General features: G+C 34.3%; 2 protein-coding genes and 1 pseudogene across 6 annotated transcripts; 1 reads left to right on the forward strand and 2 right to left on the reverse strand.

The window, feature by feature from the left end:
- Positions 1-1,852: 1,852 nt before the first annotated feature.
- LOC132624688 (uncharacterized protein At4g37920-like) lies at positions 1,853-5,365 on the reverse strand (annotated as a pseudogene).
- A 674-nt stretch (positions 5,366-6,039) lies between these two features.
- LOC132621424 (uncharacterized) lies at positions 6,040-8,709 on the reverse strand. Of its 5 annotated transcripts, XM_060335688.1 has the most exons (3): positions 8,563-8,631; positions 8,126-8,186; positions 6,040-8,035 (listed from the first exon to the last, which is right to left on the reverse strand). In XM_060335688.1, exon 3 carries the CDS (start codon positions 7,882-7,884, stop codon positions 6,403-6,405), a length of 1,482 nt encoding a protein of 493 aa, XP_060191671.1. In that variant the 5' UTR covers positions 7,885-8,035; positions 8,126-8,186; positions 8,563-8,631; the 3' UTR covers positions 6,040-6,402. The 5 variants fall into 5 exon arrangements, with proteins under 5 accessions (XP_060191671.1, XP_060191669.1, XP_060191670.1 ...); XM_060335686.1 differs by lacking the exon at positions 8,126-8,186 and having other exon boundaries at positions 6,040-7,981; positions 8,563-8,709; XM_060335687.1 differs by lacking the exon at positions 8,126-8,186 and having other exon boundaries at positions 8,563-8,693.
- Positions 8,710-10,200: 1,491 nt separating this feature from the next.
- LOC132622760 (uncharacterized protein At4g37920) lies at positions 10,201-14,426 on the forward strand. Its single transcript, XM_060337423.1, has 6 exons — positions 10,201-10,519; positions 10,607-10,884; positions 11,053-11,218; positions 12,425-12,669; positions 13,616-13,803; positions 13,926-14,426. Exons 1-6 carry the CDS (start codon positions 10,357-10,359, stop codon positions 14,134-14,136), a joined length of 1,251 nt encoding a protein of 416 aa, XP_060193406.1. The 5' UTR covers positions 10,201-10,356; the 3' UTR covers positions 14,137-14,426.
- The last annotated feature ends 754 nt before the right edge of the window (positions 14,427-15,180 follow it).

The following is a 15,180-nucleotide window of genomic DNA, read 5'->3' on the forward strand; positions in this document are numbered from 1 at the left end:
TAAATAGGAGTTCAATCATATTTTATAAACATTTACAAGATTTATCCAATTATACATATTTTTTTAGCCGAAATTGTTTAAATAAAGAGTGATAAAAAAAAAAAGATAGAAAGAAGCTTACGGACTTTTCATCGTATTTAAGAACATAAGTCTAGGTATTTCTATACCACCATATTCATATAACATCATTTCATCTAAAGATAACATTTAACAAATCATCTTTTAAAAGGCTATTATTCATAGGCAAATCATCTTATTTTTTACAAATCTTATTTTTTCGAATAACATTATTATATTTCTCATTTAAGGCCTTAGCAATATTTGGAGTCTCAATTAACATTTAGAAACTCTTTACGCAAATTATTATGTTTTCTATAAATATTATTTTAAACAACACTATTATACTTTCATTTAAAATTTTAACAACATTTATAAGTCATATTTCAAAATAGCATTAAAGTACTCTTTTATACAAATTATTATTTTCTACAAATTCTATTTTAATAGTATCCTTACATGTCCATTCATAACTTTAGTCATACTTACGAGGCTACTTTCTTTTTCCTATAATACTATATTTACACTTAGCCTAATTAATTATAAGTCCGGTCGGTTAACCATTATTAATGGGTCTTAAACGATGCCTAATACCTTCCCTTTAGACTAATTGAACCCTTACCTAGAATCTTAAGTTTCGCAGACCTTAAACAGAGTTAACTTTAAATATAACTTTAATAAACTTTAGGTGTCCTAATTCACCGTAAATAATTAGGTGACGACTCCTTAACAACAAACACGAAAAACAGGAATCTCCAATACGTCATACTTCTAATTTAATTTTAACCTCCGGGTAAAAAATGGGGTGTGACAACCATGATAAATTATATTGATTTTGTGTGAACGCCCAATGTGAATAAGTTTCTTATCTATTACAAGCAAACAAATATACAAACTAAGAGCATATATAATTCTCAAAGTAAAAAAGCCAAGCGAATATAAACAACTTGTGACTAGGAGCCTGTTTGGATGGACTTATGCCTATAAGTTGCAAACAGCTTATAAGCTAAAAAAAATAAGTTGGGTAGTCTAACTTTTTTTTTTTGGCTTATAAGCTGCTTTAGATAGGCTAAGTCAAATGGACCCAATTATTTTTTTGAACTTATTTTAAACACAAAATGACTTTAAGCTGGCCAGTCAAACATTCAAAAAAGCTGAAAAAAGCCAATCCAAACGGGCTCTAGCTCAGCTTCCTAGTTGGACAAAGTAAATCTTCGTCTTATGGAGTGAACTCAATCTTTTGCTCTGGAAAAACAAAATGAGAAAAAGTGCAGATCTTTGAAGGAGGGACAGAAAAACAAGGAAATACCAGACTTGGAGCTTGTTTAGAAGTGTTGAAACTAATTTAATAAATAAGCAGTTACGAGTTTAGATAGAATTGCTAAAACTTTTAATAAGCAGCTAAAGTGTTTAGCAGAAAAAGTGCGGATAAACAGGCTTTATGTTAAAATAATTTAAATATACTTAAAGTTGTTTACACTAATAAGAAAGGTGACTTTTACAAGATTTTCGATCGTGCAAAACATATTTAAATCGTTCAAAAAATATTTGCACCGGAGAAGCAAACGCTTAATGAAATTTTATTTAATTAAAATATTCAACTACGAAAAATACTCTGATCAGGAATTGCCATCCACATGTTATCTCCTTGATTTTCTGTATTTTCTGCATTTACACCGTTAGCTCCGACAGGTATGTCAATATCAGGATCAACAAATGGCATATATCTCTCATTCTCAGCTTCTTGGAATGCGTCCCACCTTACATTTCTTTCTAATGTAATTGTGAATCGCCATTATAGCAAGTACGATATCTCTTTGATGCTCAATGTTATAAGAATTTATATCTCGCAAATTGCCTGTCGCATCTCTTTCTGAGTCAACACATTCACAGCAAAATTGAAAATAAAACTACTTATAAAAATACCAGGGGATATTTTCCAAATGGACTACAAATGTCCATACCTCATTTTCTCATGGTGGAGGATTCTTCTGCCGAAGCCCAAGCACCATTTATCAGCAGCACCAAAGAAGAGTCAAGTTCTTTAGTCTTGGCAAGGCTTTTAATCTTGTCACATGCTCCATCTACTGATGGAGAGTTCAAGATGTCATCAAATTTGGCCAGGGCAGTATCTAATGTTCCCACAATCTCCAGTGTGTTATCATAAGCACTGACAGCAGACAAGCATCTAGTCCCAAGTCTGGCATATGCTGCTCATTCAAAAATTCACAAAATATGAGAAAATTTATCAAGATCATTTAAACGTCATGTAAATCTGCTTCATGGTAACCCAATAGTTGGATTATTTGTATAAGGAAAGCGCACACATTGCATATTATGGAAAATGAAAAGAGAAAAAGAAAGACTCCTGCCTTTATGTTAGTTAAATTATTTAAAGCGAACCATGGAGCAACTATCTAAAGATTCTGACTGGCTTTAGTTCTCAGGGTTCAGCTTTGAGATATCTAATTTTGATTATGAAAAGAAAGCATTTAAAGGATATTGGTGAGGTCAAAACTATCTTAGACAAGATAATCTTAGGTAGAAACAGCTACCTTCAGTCAGATACTAGTTATTATAATCAAGAAAAAAGCCCTATTCAAATATCACAATTTTTCAAATCAAAGAGATTGATGGTTCTCATTTCAAAACTTTCATCAGTGATCATATCAAGTAAATGGCATGCTCTTTATCAAATAAAAAGAATAAACGGCATTTTCATTAGATACTTCCTAGAACAGACACGACTCAAGCATAAGAGTAAGGAAAAAAGGACTAGTCACAGTCTGACCAGTGTTGTCAAAGGCGAAAAACCCAGAAACACTGGTAGTGTCTGTTGGGGCTTAAACTGCAAATCGCAATTAAAGTGAGCGTCTTGGTGAAGAAAGGTGCAAATTAGGAGAAAAGTTAAAAATATATGTAATGGAAAGTCCAAGAAAGTGAAGTAACTACAATCAAAAGAAATATATAAACTAGAAATGGTGTCAGTTAAGTTCAATAATAATTTTAAATTCATATTTCAAATGCAAAGACACAAGTTTAAGTTTCTACTTTAGACTGGTCAATATCTATCTTATTCTGAATTTCTAACTTCCTACCTCAGCACCGAGTAATGGCATATTCATCCACAATGTTCCCTTAACAATTGATATATTATATCGCTAGCTCTATTTATCTTTCGTGTTTCCTTCTTTAGGACAAAGCCCAGTGGCATTGACTTAGTGCTTGCACCAAAGCACCACTTAGGCGAGTCAAAGTGACCGCCCGTGTTGCACTGAGCTTCAGGGCTTAAGCAGCCCTTGAATGGTCGTTCAACAATGCTGAAGTTAATAGCAACAATCCTTTGTATCCCTAACTAGTTTAGCTTGAAATCTCATGCCATGAAATTATAGTTCAAAATGCAAAATGCTGCAGAACAGTTTCAATTCCCTTCCATTGACAACAACGACCCATAACTAAAACCATCAAAGCTAAAAGAACAGTAATTCCATCAGCAAAGCTACTTTACCATCTCGGTCCTCTAAGTCATAATTTTCTGAAAGCAAAGTCAGATGCTGAAAGAATTCAGCACTGAAGTAATTGCGCCTCTTAGTAACAATTGCATTCAAATCCCCGGGGTTATCTTGTATATCTTTGAGAAGTTCCCTGTGCCTTTCCATTTCATCATCAATCTGCAATTACTCATTCTTGATCAAGAACAATTCGTGAATCTAAAGCTAGCCTTTTAAAGTAAAACACAGACTTCTCATTTTCAACCTTCAATGGAAATATGCATTAACAGAAATTCAACATACCTTCCTAAGTTTTCTAGTCAAGCTAATCAATTTTCCTTCATTTGAGTATCAGCTTCTGCGTCAGCTCGAGTTTGACACCTACTGTAAAATCTATCTCTGTACTTTCACCGTTCTTCTCTAAAAACCAAGTATTTTCTCCAATCTTTTGACTTGGGTTTGTCATTTAGGAATGAATCAATCATTTTATCACAAAACTGAGTAATTGTATACCCCTCAGCAACTTCAACATCAGCTTCTCCTTCTACTGCTGCAGTAGATACACCACTGTCCAACACCTCTAAACAAGAACCATAGAAAGTATTTATTAATCAAGAAAAGTGGGGCGAAAAAAGATAGCAATACAGGAAAATATGACAAAGTAGTTACTACTGGTTGATGGAATTCTGGTACTTGTTCTTGTTGGTGTTCTTGATGCCGATTTCTTGGAATTCTCCAAAAGCAGGGCCAGAGATTTGAGAGAAGCTATGGGTAACACTGCATTGGAAGGTGAAAAGGGGATGCGAAAAAGAGAGAGATTTGTGGTGGCGGAGATTTATGTCTCCAAGCTGAGGAAATGGGTCATGGTTCACTACGCTTGCTCCATGAGCTGAGAAAAATTCTCCAACAATGGCTGATTCCTGAATCCTGATTTTCTTCTCTCTTCTATAGATAAGACATGCTTATGCGACGTCGTTTTCAGCTTCTTGGAATGCGTTGTCCACCTTACATTTCGTTCTAATGTAATTGTGAATCACCATTGTAGCAAGTATGATATCTATTTGATGGTCAATGTTATAAAAATGCATATATCGCAAAATGCCTGTCGCATCTCTTTCTGAGTCAACATATTCACAGCAAAATTGAAAATATCACTCCCTGTAAAAATACCAGGAATATTTTCCAAAAGGTCCATACACTTGTTAAAAGTGACCTCTATGCTGCATGAGAAGTAGATGTGCTTTTATTCAATGTCTCAACTAGAGAGTGTATATCCTCTTTTAGAGTTGATGCACCATGTTGTCTTGAACTTTTTCACCTGACTGCTGGTGCCACTTCCATTTCTCGACTTTCGCTTTTTCGATGACGGCTCTGGAAACCTAATGGAATCTATATTCCGGATATCATCACTCTCATCACTTCTTTCATCATTATGATGACTAAATTGGTCCCACTCATTATCACTAACATAATTTGTTCCTTCATCATCGTCCAATCCATTTTGAGGTAGTTGTTCATGAGTTGTTGCTCGTGCTCTCTCTCCAGTGGCAACAATATCAGTAAATGCTGCATCATACCAAAACCATACAAGGGAGAGATCTTTGTTCCTAAATTTTTGGTATTTAGAATTCTCCTGTATTCTCCTGTAAAAGAATTAAAACTACTGTAAGAAAATAAATGATGTTACAATTAAAGGAATTAAGAATAGAGTATAGAGAAGCGCAAGCAATGTACCTTAAGTTTTCGCTCCCACCAATCATCATCTGCAACAACTGTTTTTCTTGCTTCATCCCACCTAAACCTGTCTCTCCTTTCATTACTGCTTAAAAAGAGTCCAATTGGCTTTCATGTGATCCCAAGGATTTTTTATTTGTTTTTTATTATATTTTCTTCCCGTCTTCTTGTTGAACTCATTTAATATATTCTTCCATCCATCTTTGGACAAATAAGTATTTGGCCTATTTCCTTTTCTAATCTCTTGCGCACACAATTCATTCAATTTAATATGAGCCTAATCGTCCCACTTAGCGTTAGTCCGTCCAGAAGTCGACATGATAGAATACAAACAATCTGAAGAGAATGTCTGATTTAGCTATAAACATACACATATAATGATATTTATTCCAACAGTACAAATCAAAATAATCAAAGTTCAACAGAATATCTTCTAGTTCCTTTCTTGTTTAATTACCTTTTAAAATTTAGTTTAAAAAGGTAACATTATTTATATTCTTTAAGCTCTTTCTTTCTATGAATTATCAAGTACTATACGTGAATTTTGTCAAAAGAACACTCCAATACTAAATAAAACTCATTCCAAAAGAGCAGTTTGCTAATCTAACTTCACATAAATAAAATAATTAAACCAAAAGCTAAACTATTTTGCTACCAAGTAATCATGTTTCTCATTGCTTGTTATAATTAACAATCAAATTATGAAAACTGTACACATGAAACGTGAATTGGTAATGTAAAAAAGATAGGGTACGAGTAGCTAAGTTGAACTACATTGATAGCATAAAAGAATTACATTTAAACTATCACATTTTTTTTGAAATAAAATTAATCTAATAAACAAACCTAGTAAAAGTCTGACTCAGTTACAACCTACAATCCTGGAGTTTTTCAGTTCTAATCTCCTTTCTGTAAGTTATACATAATATGAGAAGGAAGAAACTCCTCAAGGCAAAACCAAGATTTCAGTCTCCGCTCCTAATTTGTTGTCGACAAGCTAAAATTAATGTCTTTCAGTTCCCATTCATAATCAGGTGAGTTGTGTATCATTCAAAACCAGCTGACAGCCGTATGTGCAAAGTTCTGAATATTCCAAGTAAGAAATCACAAAGAACATTCTTCAAGGCCAGTCCATGAAAAACAACCCTTCTTCAGATCCAAGCCATGCACCTTGGATCTGCTTTCCCACTCCTAGGAGACCTCCAGTTTTTGGCCAGCGTACAACCGAGGGGATCGTATCCATGAATTTCTCGCTGAATAGCAATTCACCAGATTTGATACTCCATAGCCGCAAATGACAGTCCTCTCCACCTGACATGACAATTGTCTCTGAGGGGTCAACTCCAAGCTGTATACGACTATGAGAATTTTTATTTCCCTCATAAGATTGAATTGCACCCCTCATTAGACGTTGATCATAAAGCTTTATTGATCCATCCATGGAGCTTGCCAGGAAACATCGATCATAAAGTCTCAAAGATGCCAAACAACATACAGATGAAGGCATAGATATTGTGTTGCCATGGTACATCTTCCCTTTGATCTGGAAGGAATCTCTAGCAGAGTTTTTAAACCTACTAGAAGGTCCATCAGGATGGCACGGAATTCTATTATGAGGAAGTCTACCAGAAAAATCTCCTGGTTTTTGACGGGTGTCGATGGCCAAAATTGTTCCATTTCTTAGCCCACATAAAACAATATTTTCTGAATTGTCAAATTGTATGGAGAAAATGTCGCTTTTAGACCGACAAACCCAGGATTTCACTCCTGTTTCTATGTCCAACATTGCAGCTCCTCTATTGGTGCCTATTACTGCTTGTTTCTGATCATGACTACAATCTGCTGTCCAAATTGTATGCTCAAATGAAGTAATCTCAGAAATCCTGCTTCTAAAAGTTGGTATACTTGAATTAAGATCTAGTGGTTCACTCAGGTTCAGAATGTTGACTGTTCCACCAGATGATTCAGCTCCCAGAGTAGTTATCAGAACATGCTTTAAAGAAGCATCACTGACAGATGCAGGGTGCTTCTGGGACATCTTTATACAAGATATATTGGATGGCATATGTACAAAAGCTCCTGGAGGTCTCCAGACATGTCCAGGTGAGTCACAGTACCCTTCTCCGTATCCGGCTTTGAGAGGCCAAACACGATCTGGCAAGCATTTTACCCCTTGATTAAATTCTTGTCCAACCTTTCCAACTTCATATAGACACAACGAGCCATTCATGCCACCTGTCAACAGAATATCAGTTTTCAACAGGCCCTCTGGCGTGTTTAGATCAACAGTCAAGTGCTCCAAGGCACTGTCAACAACTCTTTGAGTCCCATCATACTTCCAAATCAGAGGGTATGATGCGTGTTTCTTCAGGAATTCCATTTGAGTATTTAGTTTCCCTTTTCTGGTTTCAATGACTTTACCATACAACTCTCTAACATGGAGTAACTTATTGTTGCTCCTTGATTTCATGCATTTCCCTTTGTGTCTCTCCTTAGATGGAGGTGATTTTCGTTTCTTAGAGGAGCCAGGAATCGGACCCTTAATAGGGAAATATCTGTTCTTCTCCGCATCATAGTAAAATCCAGGAAGCTCTTTGGGCATCTCTTATACTTCACCAAAACAAACCAATCCACAGAGTAATGAGTTATTCAGCTCTGCCCACCGAATTCTCCAAAAGATGTCTAGTTTTTGCCGCCAGCTGAGAAAGAGAATGAGCTTCAAAGAGTAATGCGGAGACTATCACATTATATAACTTTAATCCATGCAAGAAGAACAAAAAAAATTAGCTAAATCCCAAAGCTGAAACACGTTTGAAAATTGAAGTCCAACAACAACAGCATACCCAGTGTAATCCTTCAAGTGGGGTATGGGGAGAATATGATGTACGCAGACCTTACCCCTCCCTGTGTGGGGTTAGAGAGGTTATTTCCGATAGACCCTCGGCTAAAAAATAAATGTAATCGATGCAGGATTGCAAGGAAAATAAGACAGCAAAATATCAAGATACAAAACAAATGAAGCAAAACATAAACACATATTACGTCGTACTGGTACATATATCTTAATTAACATAAAGGATTAAGGTGATTTCCTCATGATATCTCAGATTCATTCAAGTTGCCTTAAGCTCCTTATAAGCTAAACCCCAAGCTAAGATATTTCTTTTAAAAAAGAAAAAAAAGGAAAGAAGAAAACACAGATTAAGATGCTCTTTCTCAGCGTGCAACAGAACCAAAAAGAGTGATTTATAAGGAAGATGAAAGGAGAAAGCTTTCTCACCACTCCTGATTTTGAGGAAGACAAGCTTGGGAAGTTGGTTGCTTCTTGATGCTGGATTTCGGAGGAGTCGTATGAAAGAATAAAATTAGGGAGAGGGTTAGGGGTTTTATTTTAGGGATTACGTAATAATATTAGCGGTATAATAGTAAAATCATTTAACCCAAAAGAAAGCAACTTATGTAAAATAAAATACTTTTGAGCACTATTTAGTAGGCGTTTGATCACGTATTTTGAGTTCAAATAAGCGGCTGTTTATGTAATTTGTATAAAATTTCAATTTTAACTTTATATTATGATTTTAAATTTCAAATGGGATTTTAAATCATGATTTTAATTATTATTTTTAATATAAAACTTGATTCATAAGTTTATATTTTATAAAAAATAATTTATAAGTTTGTGAATATATCTACCAATCATGTTTATCAACTCGTGTTCAATTTTAAAGAGCTCATGTTTAATACCATATGAGACGATTATATTAAAGAGTAGTTATACTACAACTCATGTTCAAATTTTCTTTTATTGAACTAAAATTCGATCAATAAATATTGTATTTTTATAAAAAAAATCTTATAACAGCGTATTAACTTTGTTATGAAGTATGATTTCCTCATTTGGTAAGATTGTATAAGAATTGGAAAGTCTTAATGGTTTTTACAACTGTAGGGTTTTTATATATATGAAAAAAAATCCAAATTACATGTCTAAACAAAACTTCAACTTCAAATCATCCTGATTTCAAACAACTAATTCCATATCATAATTTCAAATCATATCCAGATTGGCTTAGTGTTTGGTTAAACTTTTAAAGAGTACTTCTAAGTATATTTTCTCAAAAGTATTTTTCAAAGAAAGTGATTTTGGGGAAAAACTACAATTTTTAACTTCTAAAATCACCTTCTGCTACTCTCCAAAAGCATTTATTTTCTGCAAAAATTTGGCCAAGCATCATTTTTAAAATAAGCATTTTTTCTAAAGAAAAAAAAAACCACTTTTAGGCTCCAAAAGTTTGGTCAAATTGGCTAATATGACATATGACTTATTTTGGCTTATCAACACTTTTTTTTTTTTTACCAAACACGAAAATAAATCGTAAAGAGCTTATAAGCTTAGCTAGACACCCTCTTATCTCTATAGTTATAGAATTCTTACTTAAAAATACGTAGATTCTTTAAGGTCCATGCACATTTTCATTTTAAATACCCACTCGATCACAAAAAAAATTTATTAGAAAATAGAAGTGTAATAACATATTTGTGTTTAATTAATGTTTGTATTTTTAATTATAGCAGGAGAAAAAAGCGGGAGGGAAGAAGAAGAGATATTGTGCAGATTAATGAGTAGGCTGATCTTGTGCCCCAATTAAATAATCTTGCTTAGATTTGATGACATTTTACAATTTTTTATTCTCTCCTTTATAAGTTGCGTACTTGAATGTCGCAGCAAAATTTGAATCCCAACCAAAACAACGTAGATTGGTAATTTGGTATAGTTTCCATTTTGGAACTTACAAATTCTCTTTTGCTGAACAAGTTGATTATTTGTGTTAACGAAAACACTATGGTAAAAATAAAAAAGAAAAAAAAAATGAAGGCCTTAAAAAGGAAAGACAACCCCAACCAAAAAATCAAAAAGAAAAAAACTCCAAAGGGTTTAGAAGGGTTTTAGTAAGTGTGAGGTAAAAAAGACGTCGTATAAGCATGTCTTATCTACACATGAGAGAAGAAAATCAAGATTCAAGAATCAGCCATTGTTGGAGTTTTGTCTGAGCTCCTTGAGCAAGCATAGTAAATGATGACCACCACAAATCTCTCTCTTTTTCGCACCCCCTTTTCACCTTCCAATTCAGTATTACCCTTAGTTTCTCCCAAATCTCTGGCCTTGCTTTTGGACAATTCCAAGAAATCAACATCAAGAACACCAACTAGAACAAGTACCAAGACCCCAATAACTAGTAACTACTTTGTCATCTTTTCCTGTTCTGGTATCCTTTTTTTTTTTTTTTCTTGATTAATAAATATTTTGTGTGGTTCTTGTTTAGAGGTGTTGGCCAGTGGTGTATCTACTGCGGCAGTAGAGGGAGAAGCTGATGTTGAAGTTGCTGAAGGGTATACAATTACTCAGTTTTGTGATAAAATGATTGATTTATTCCTATATGAAAAACCCAAGTCAAAAGATTGGAGAAAGTACTTGGTTTTTAGAGAAGAATGGAACAAGTACAGGGATAGATTTTACAATAGGTGTCAAACTCGAGCTGAAAAAGAAGCTGATTCTCAAATGAAGGATAAATTAATTAGCTTGGCTAGAAAAGTTAGGAAGGTATGTTAAATTTCTTTTAATGCATATTTCCATTGAAGGGTTAAAATGAGAGTCCGTGTTTTACTTTTGAAAAGGCTTTACCTTTTGATATTTATGTGGTTTTACTTAGTAAAGGTTTTAGCTTTAGATGTTCCCGAATTGTTCTTGATCAGGAATGAGCTATTGCAGATTGATGATGCTATGGAAAGGCATAGTGAACTTCTCAAAGAGATACAAGATAACCCGAGGGATTTGAATGCAATTGTTACTAAGAGGCGCAAGGACTTCAATGGTGAATTCTTTAAGCACCTGACTTTGCTTTCAGAAACTTATGACACCTTGGAGGACCGAGATGGTAAAGTGGCATTATTGTTCTTTTAGCTTTGATGGTTTTAGGCAATGGAAGGGAATCGAAACGGTTCTGCAGCATGATGCATTTTGAACTTTTCTTCTGGAAAATAAAAATTACCTATAATTTCATGGCATATGATTTCAAGCTAAACTAGCTGGGGATGGAAAGGACTAAGTCATTAAGTTGTGCGTCTCAACGCCTATGGGCTTTATTCTAAAGAAGGAAACACTAAAGATAAATATAGCTAGTAATATGCTATACCAATTGTTAAGGAAACAATATGGATGGATATGCCATTATTCAGAACTTACAGGAAGCTAGACATTTAGAATAAGATAGATATTGACCAGTCTAGAGTAGAAACTTAAACTTGCATCTTTGCACTTGAAATATAAATTTAGAAATCGTTTTTGAACTTAACTGACACCATTTCTACTTTATATATTTATTTTAATTGTAGTTACTTCACTAAATCAGCTTGTCACAAGTCCTTTCTTCCTTACTCTTATGTTGAAGTCTTGTTTGTTCTAGTAAGCATCTAATGAGGTGCCATTTATTTATTTTATTTGAAAAAAAGCATGTCAATTATTTGATATGATCATTACTGAAAGTTTTGATACAAGAACCATCAATCTCTTTGATTTGAAAAATTGCGATATTTGAGTAGGGCTTTTTGTTGCTTATAGTAACTAGTATCTTACTGACGGTAGCTGTGTCTACGAAAGATTATATTATCTAAGATAGTTCTGATCTTGCCAGTATCCTTTAAATGGTTTCTTATTCATAATCAAGATTATATATCTTAAAGCTGAACCCTGACTCAGCTTTAAGATATCTAAAAGTTGAACCCTGACTAAAGCCAATTATAATCTTTTAGATAGTTGCTCCACGGCTCCCTTTAAAAAAAAATTGTAACATACAGGCAGAAGTCTTTCTTTCTTTCTTTTCATCTTTTCGTATTGATATGTGATTTGTGTGCTTTCCTTATACAAATAGGGGAAAATGGCTAAAATGATGCTTCTGGCCTTACACTATACCCGAATTTGCTGTAACACACACTTACTTTGCGGGGGTATAGTATAATCGTCATTTTAGCCATTTTCCTACAAATAATCCAACTATTTGGGTTCAACCATGAAGCAGATTTACATGATATTTTAAATGTTCTTGATACATTTTCTCGCATTTTGTGAATTTTTTATTGAGCAGCATTTGCCAGACTTGGGACTAGATGCTTGTCTGCAGTCAGTGCTTATGACAACACACTGGAGATTGTGGGAACATTAGATACTGCCCAGGCCAAATTTGATGACATCTTGAACTCTCCATCAGTAGATGCAGCATGTGATAAGATTAAAAGCCTTGCCAAGAGCAAAGAACTTGACTCTTCTTTAGTGCTGTTGATAAATGGTGCTTGGGCTTCGGCAAAAGAATCCTCCACCATGAGAAATGAGGTACGAGCATTTGTATAGTCTACTCTTTTTGGTTCACAAACACAGAAAAGTTCCCTGTTAATCATTTTCTTGAAGAGAAATGCTGTATTTCATCATATTTTAAGGAACGTATTATCCGCTCATATGGTAATGTTGCCGATGTTCCATAAACTGTTCTGGGTTTGCGTTATGTGTTAGACTTGTCAGGAAGATGGACTCTTTCATATTACACATATAAAAGGTTTTCATACCTCATTTTTTCTCACACATTCATTGATGTGTCAGGAAGTTTATAGTTTGTGAATTCAAGTTTTGCCTAGTGAAATGGAGACATCTTGCACTTTTCAAACTTGGGCTGTGGACTGTTAGGTTGTAACTGATTTAACCGTCCTAACCATATTACAGAATAATTATATTCGTTTTAAGCACTTTGAGATCCTTGAATTTTTGTTCCCTTGCTGATCTTAAATAAGTAACTTTAAACAATTGTTTTTGATGTTGGAATCTATGGATTGTTGGAGTATGCCATTCTGAACTAGCGATGTCAAATTTGGTCTATAAAAGCATAGCATATTCAAACTTAAGCTGGGCGGGTTGGGTTGTAAATGGTTTTCAGCCCATCTTGACCAAACCAGTTTGACTTGAACAAATATTGGGTCAGTTGACTCATGTTATGTTTATCGACTCAAATCTTTTTTAACTTATCCAAACCTGACAAAATCCAACCCATGTTTGACTCATGAAATTGTGGCGATCCCAAACTTGAGTTGGACAAACTAGATTATGATTAGTTTCTCAACCCATTTGGATGCAAGCAAACATTGGGTGTATTGGGTCAACCTGTCCCAATTGTTATTATGTTCTATCTTGCGCTCGAATTTCCCTCGCGCTGAATTCTGATGGCAATCTTTTATTCAGTTGAAGTGCTAGATAACTTATTAAAGCTGATGCTGACATATGGGTGTAGGTAAAGGAGATAATGCACCGTCTATACAAGGCTACACAGAGTAGTCTAAGGAGTATGGCACCAAAAGAAATAAAGCTGCTTAAGTACTTGCTAAACATCACAGATCCTGAAGAGCGGTTCTCATCATTGGCAACAGCTTTCAGCCCTGGTCACGAACACGATGCCAAGGATCCTAATGCTATTTACACGTAAGAGCTTAGTGTTTTCATGCGCCAAGAATTCATGGTATTCATATTATAGATAATCAAAGTTGGCATTCGCAGTTATAAAGACTCACCTGAAATCTTATATGCTTTCTTGTGTGGAGCAGAACTCCAAGAGAGCTGCACAAGTGGATCAAAGTCATGCTTGACGCATACAACCTGAACAAAGAAGAGACTGAAATTAGAGAAGCCAAGCAGTTGACTCAACCTGTTGTTATTCAGAGACTTTTCATTCTGAAGGAGACAATTGAAGCAGAATATTTGGAAAAAGAAGATAATACTGAAAAAGATTCAAAGCCAGAAGAAATTGTGATATGACTACCTAGTCCACCAACATATCTGTTGCGCGCCACCATTTATTGCTATTGCTCACTATCCATTCTCTGCTCAAAATTTGTAACAGCAGGCAATTTCTTTGGTGATTTAATGTTATCTCCTTCAGTATGCAGGTTTACAATGGATAGCATGGTGGCAATAGTGAAGGCATATGTATAGTTGGTTTTGTAGAAGTAGCAAAATGTTCTTGCCTTTTTATGTAAGTGATCCTACTTGTAATTTTCTCTTCTGATAGAGAGCTTCTTATATTTAAACTTGCCCGAAGTTCTGCGTATTGGTCTTCAAAGATCTATAGGTTCAAGGACAACTAAAACTTATTTTTTCATGAATCAAGTACCCAAAAACAACACTTATTTGATTTTTTTTGCCAAAATTGCTCAGCCCCATAAAGTTACCTTTTTGAATTGCTTGACAGTGACTCATAAAGTTTAACTTAAATACATTCACAGGGTGGAAGTAAGTTTTAGCTGTACTATGAACTTACTGGTTTTAAATTTTAAGTGTCTACCTTTAAGCAAAGTTGACAATCAATTTTCACAAACACGTATAATTGTTTAACAGGAATTGTATTCTCACAATAATAAAATAACTAAATATGTCAAGTGTTTTTGCAAAGTTACCGAATTCAAAACAAATATCCTTTAGCACGTGGACCAGCTAATTCAATAAAATAGGAATTAGCATTGTTTTCTTGATTTGGATCCCATTCACAATTTCTTCCCATATATTACCCAATTGTCTTTTGGGCTTTTGCTCGATTTATTTTTGCACACATTGTTTTTTTTTCGAGACGAAAAATGTCCAAATTTGTTTTTCTAATTTGAAATTGTTCTATTTCACTTTTTGTTAAATTCAAGTCATTAGCAAATTAACTCGTTCCAATGTAAAATTGACGAATAATATATCCAAAAAGATAGTAGTAAATTGATGAATATGTCAAAAAAACCGAAAAAAAATTATTTAAATTTAATCTTTTATGTTTTACTATTTAAATTACATTTAGGTTGGAGCTTTGATTAGGGGCAA

This window comes from Lycium barbarum, chromosome 12 (assembly GCF_019175385.1).
Source record: "Lycium barbarum isolate Lr01 chromosome 12, ASM1917538v2, whole genome shotgun sequence".
Taxonomy (NCBI): Eukaryota; Viridiplantae; Streptophyta; class Magnoliopsida; order Solanales; family Solanaceae; genus Lycium; species Lycium barbarum.

Bases quoted from the DNA above. Each gene is read 5' to 3' on its own strand.
- LOC132621424 (XM_060335686.1), bottom strand. From the start codon at position 7,884: ATGCCCAAAGAGCTTCCTGGATTTTACTATGATGCGGAGAAGAACAGA.
- LOC132622760 (XM_060337423.1), top strand. From the start codon at position 10,357: ATGATGACCACCACAAATCTCTCTCTTTTTCGCACCCCCTTTTCACCT. The intron at 10,520-10,606 runs GTAACTACTTTG...GTTCTTGTTTAG, and splicing joins TACCAAGACCCCAATAACTA to AGGTGTTGGCCAGTGGTGTA. The intron at 10,885-11,052 runs GTATGTTAAATT...GAGCTATTGCAG, and splicing joins TGGCTAGAAAAGTTAGGAAG to ATTGATGATGCTATGGAAAG.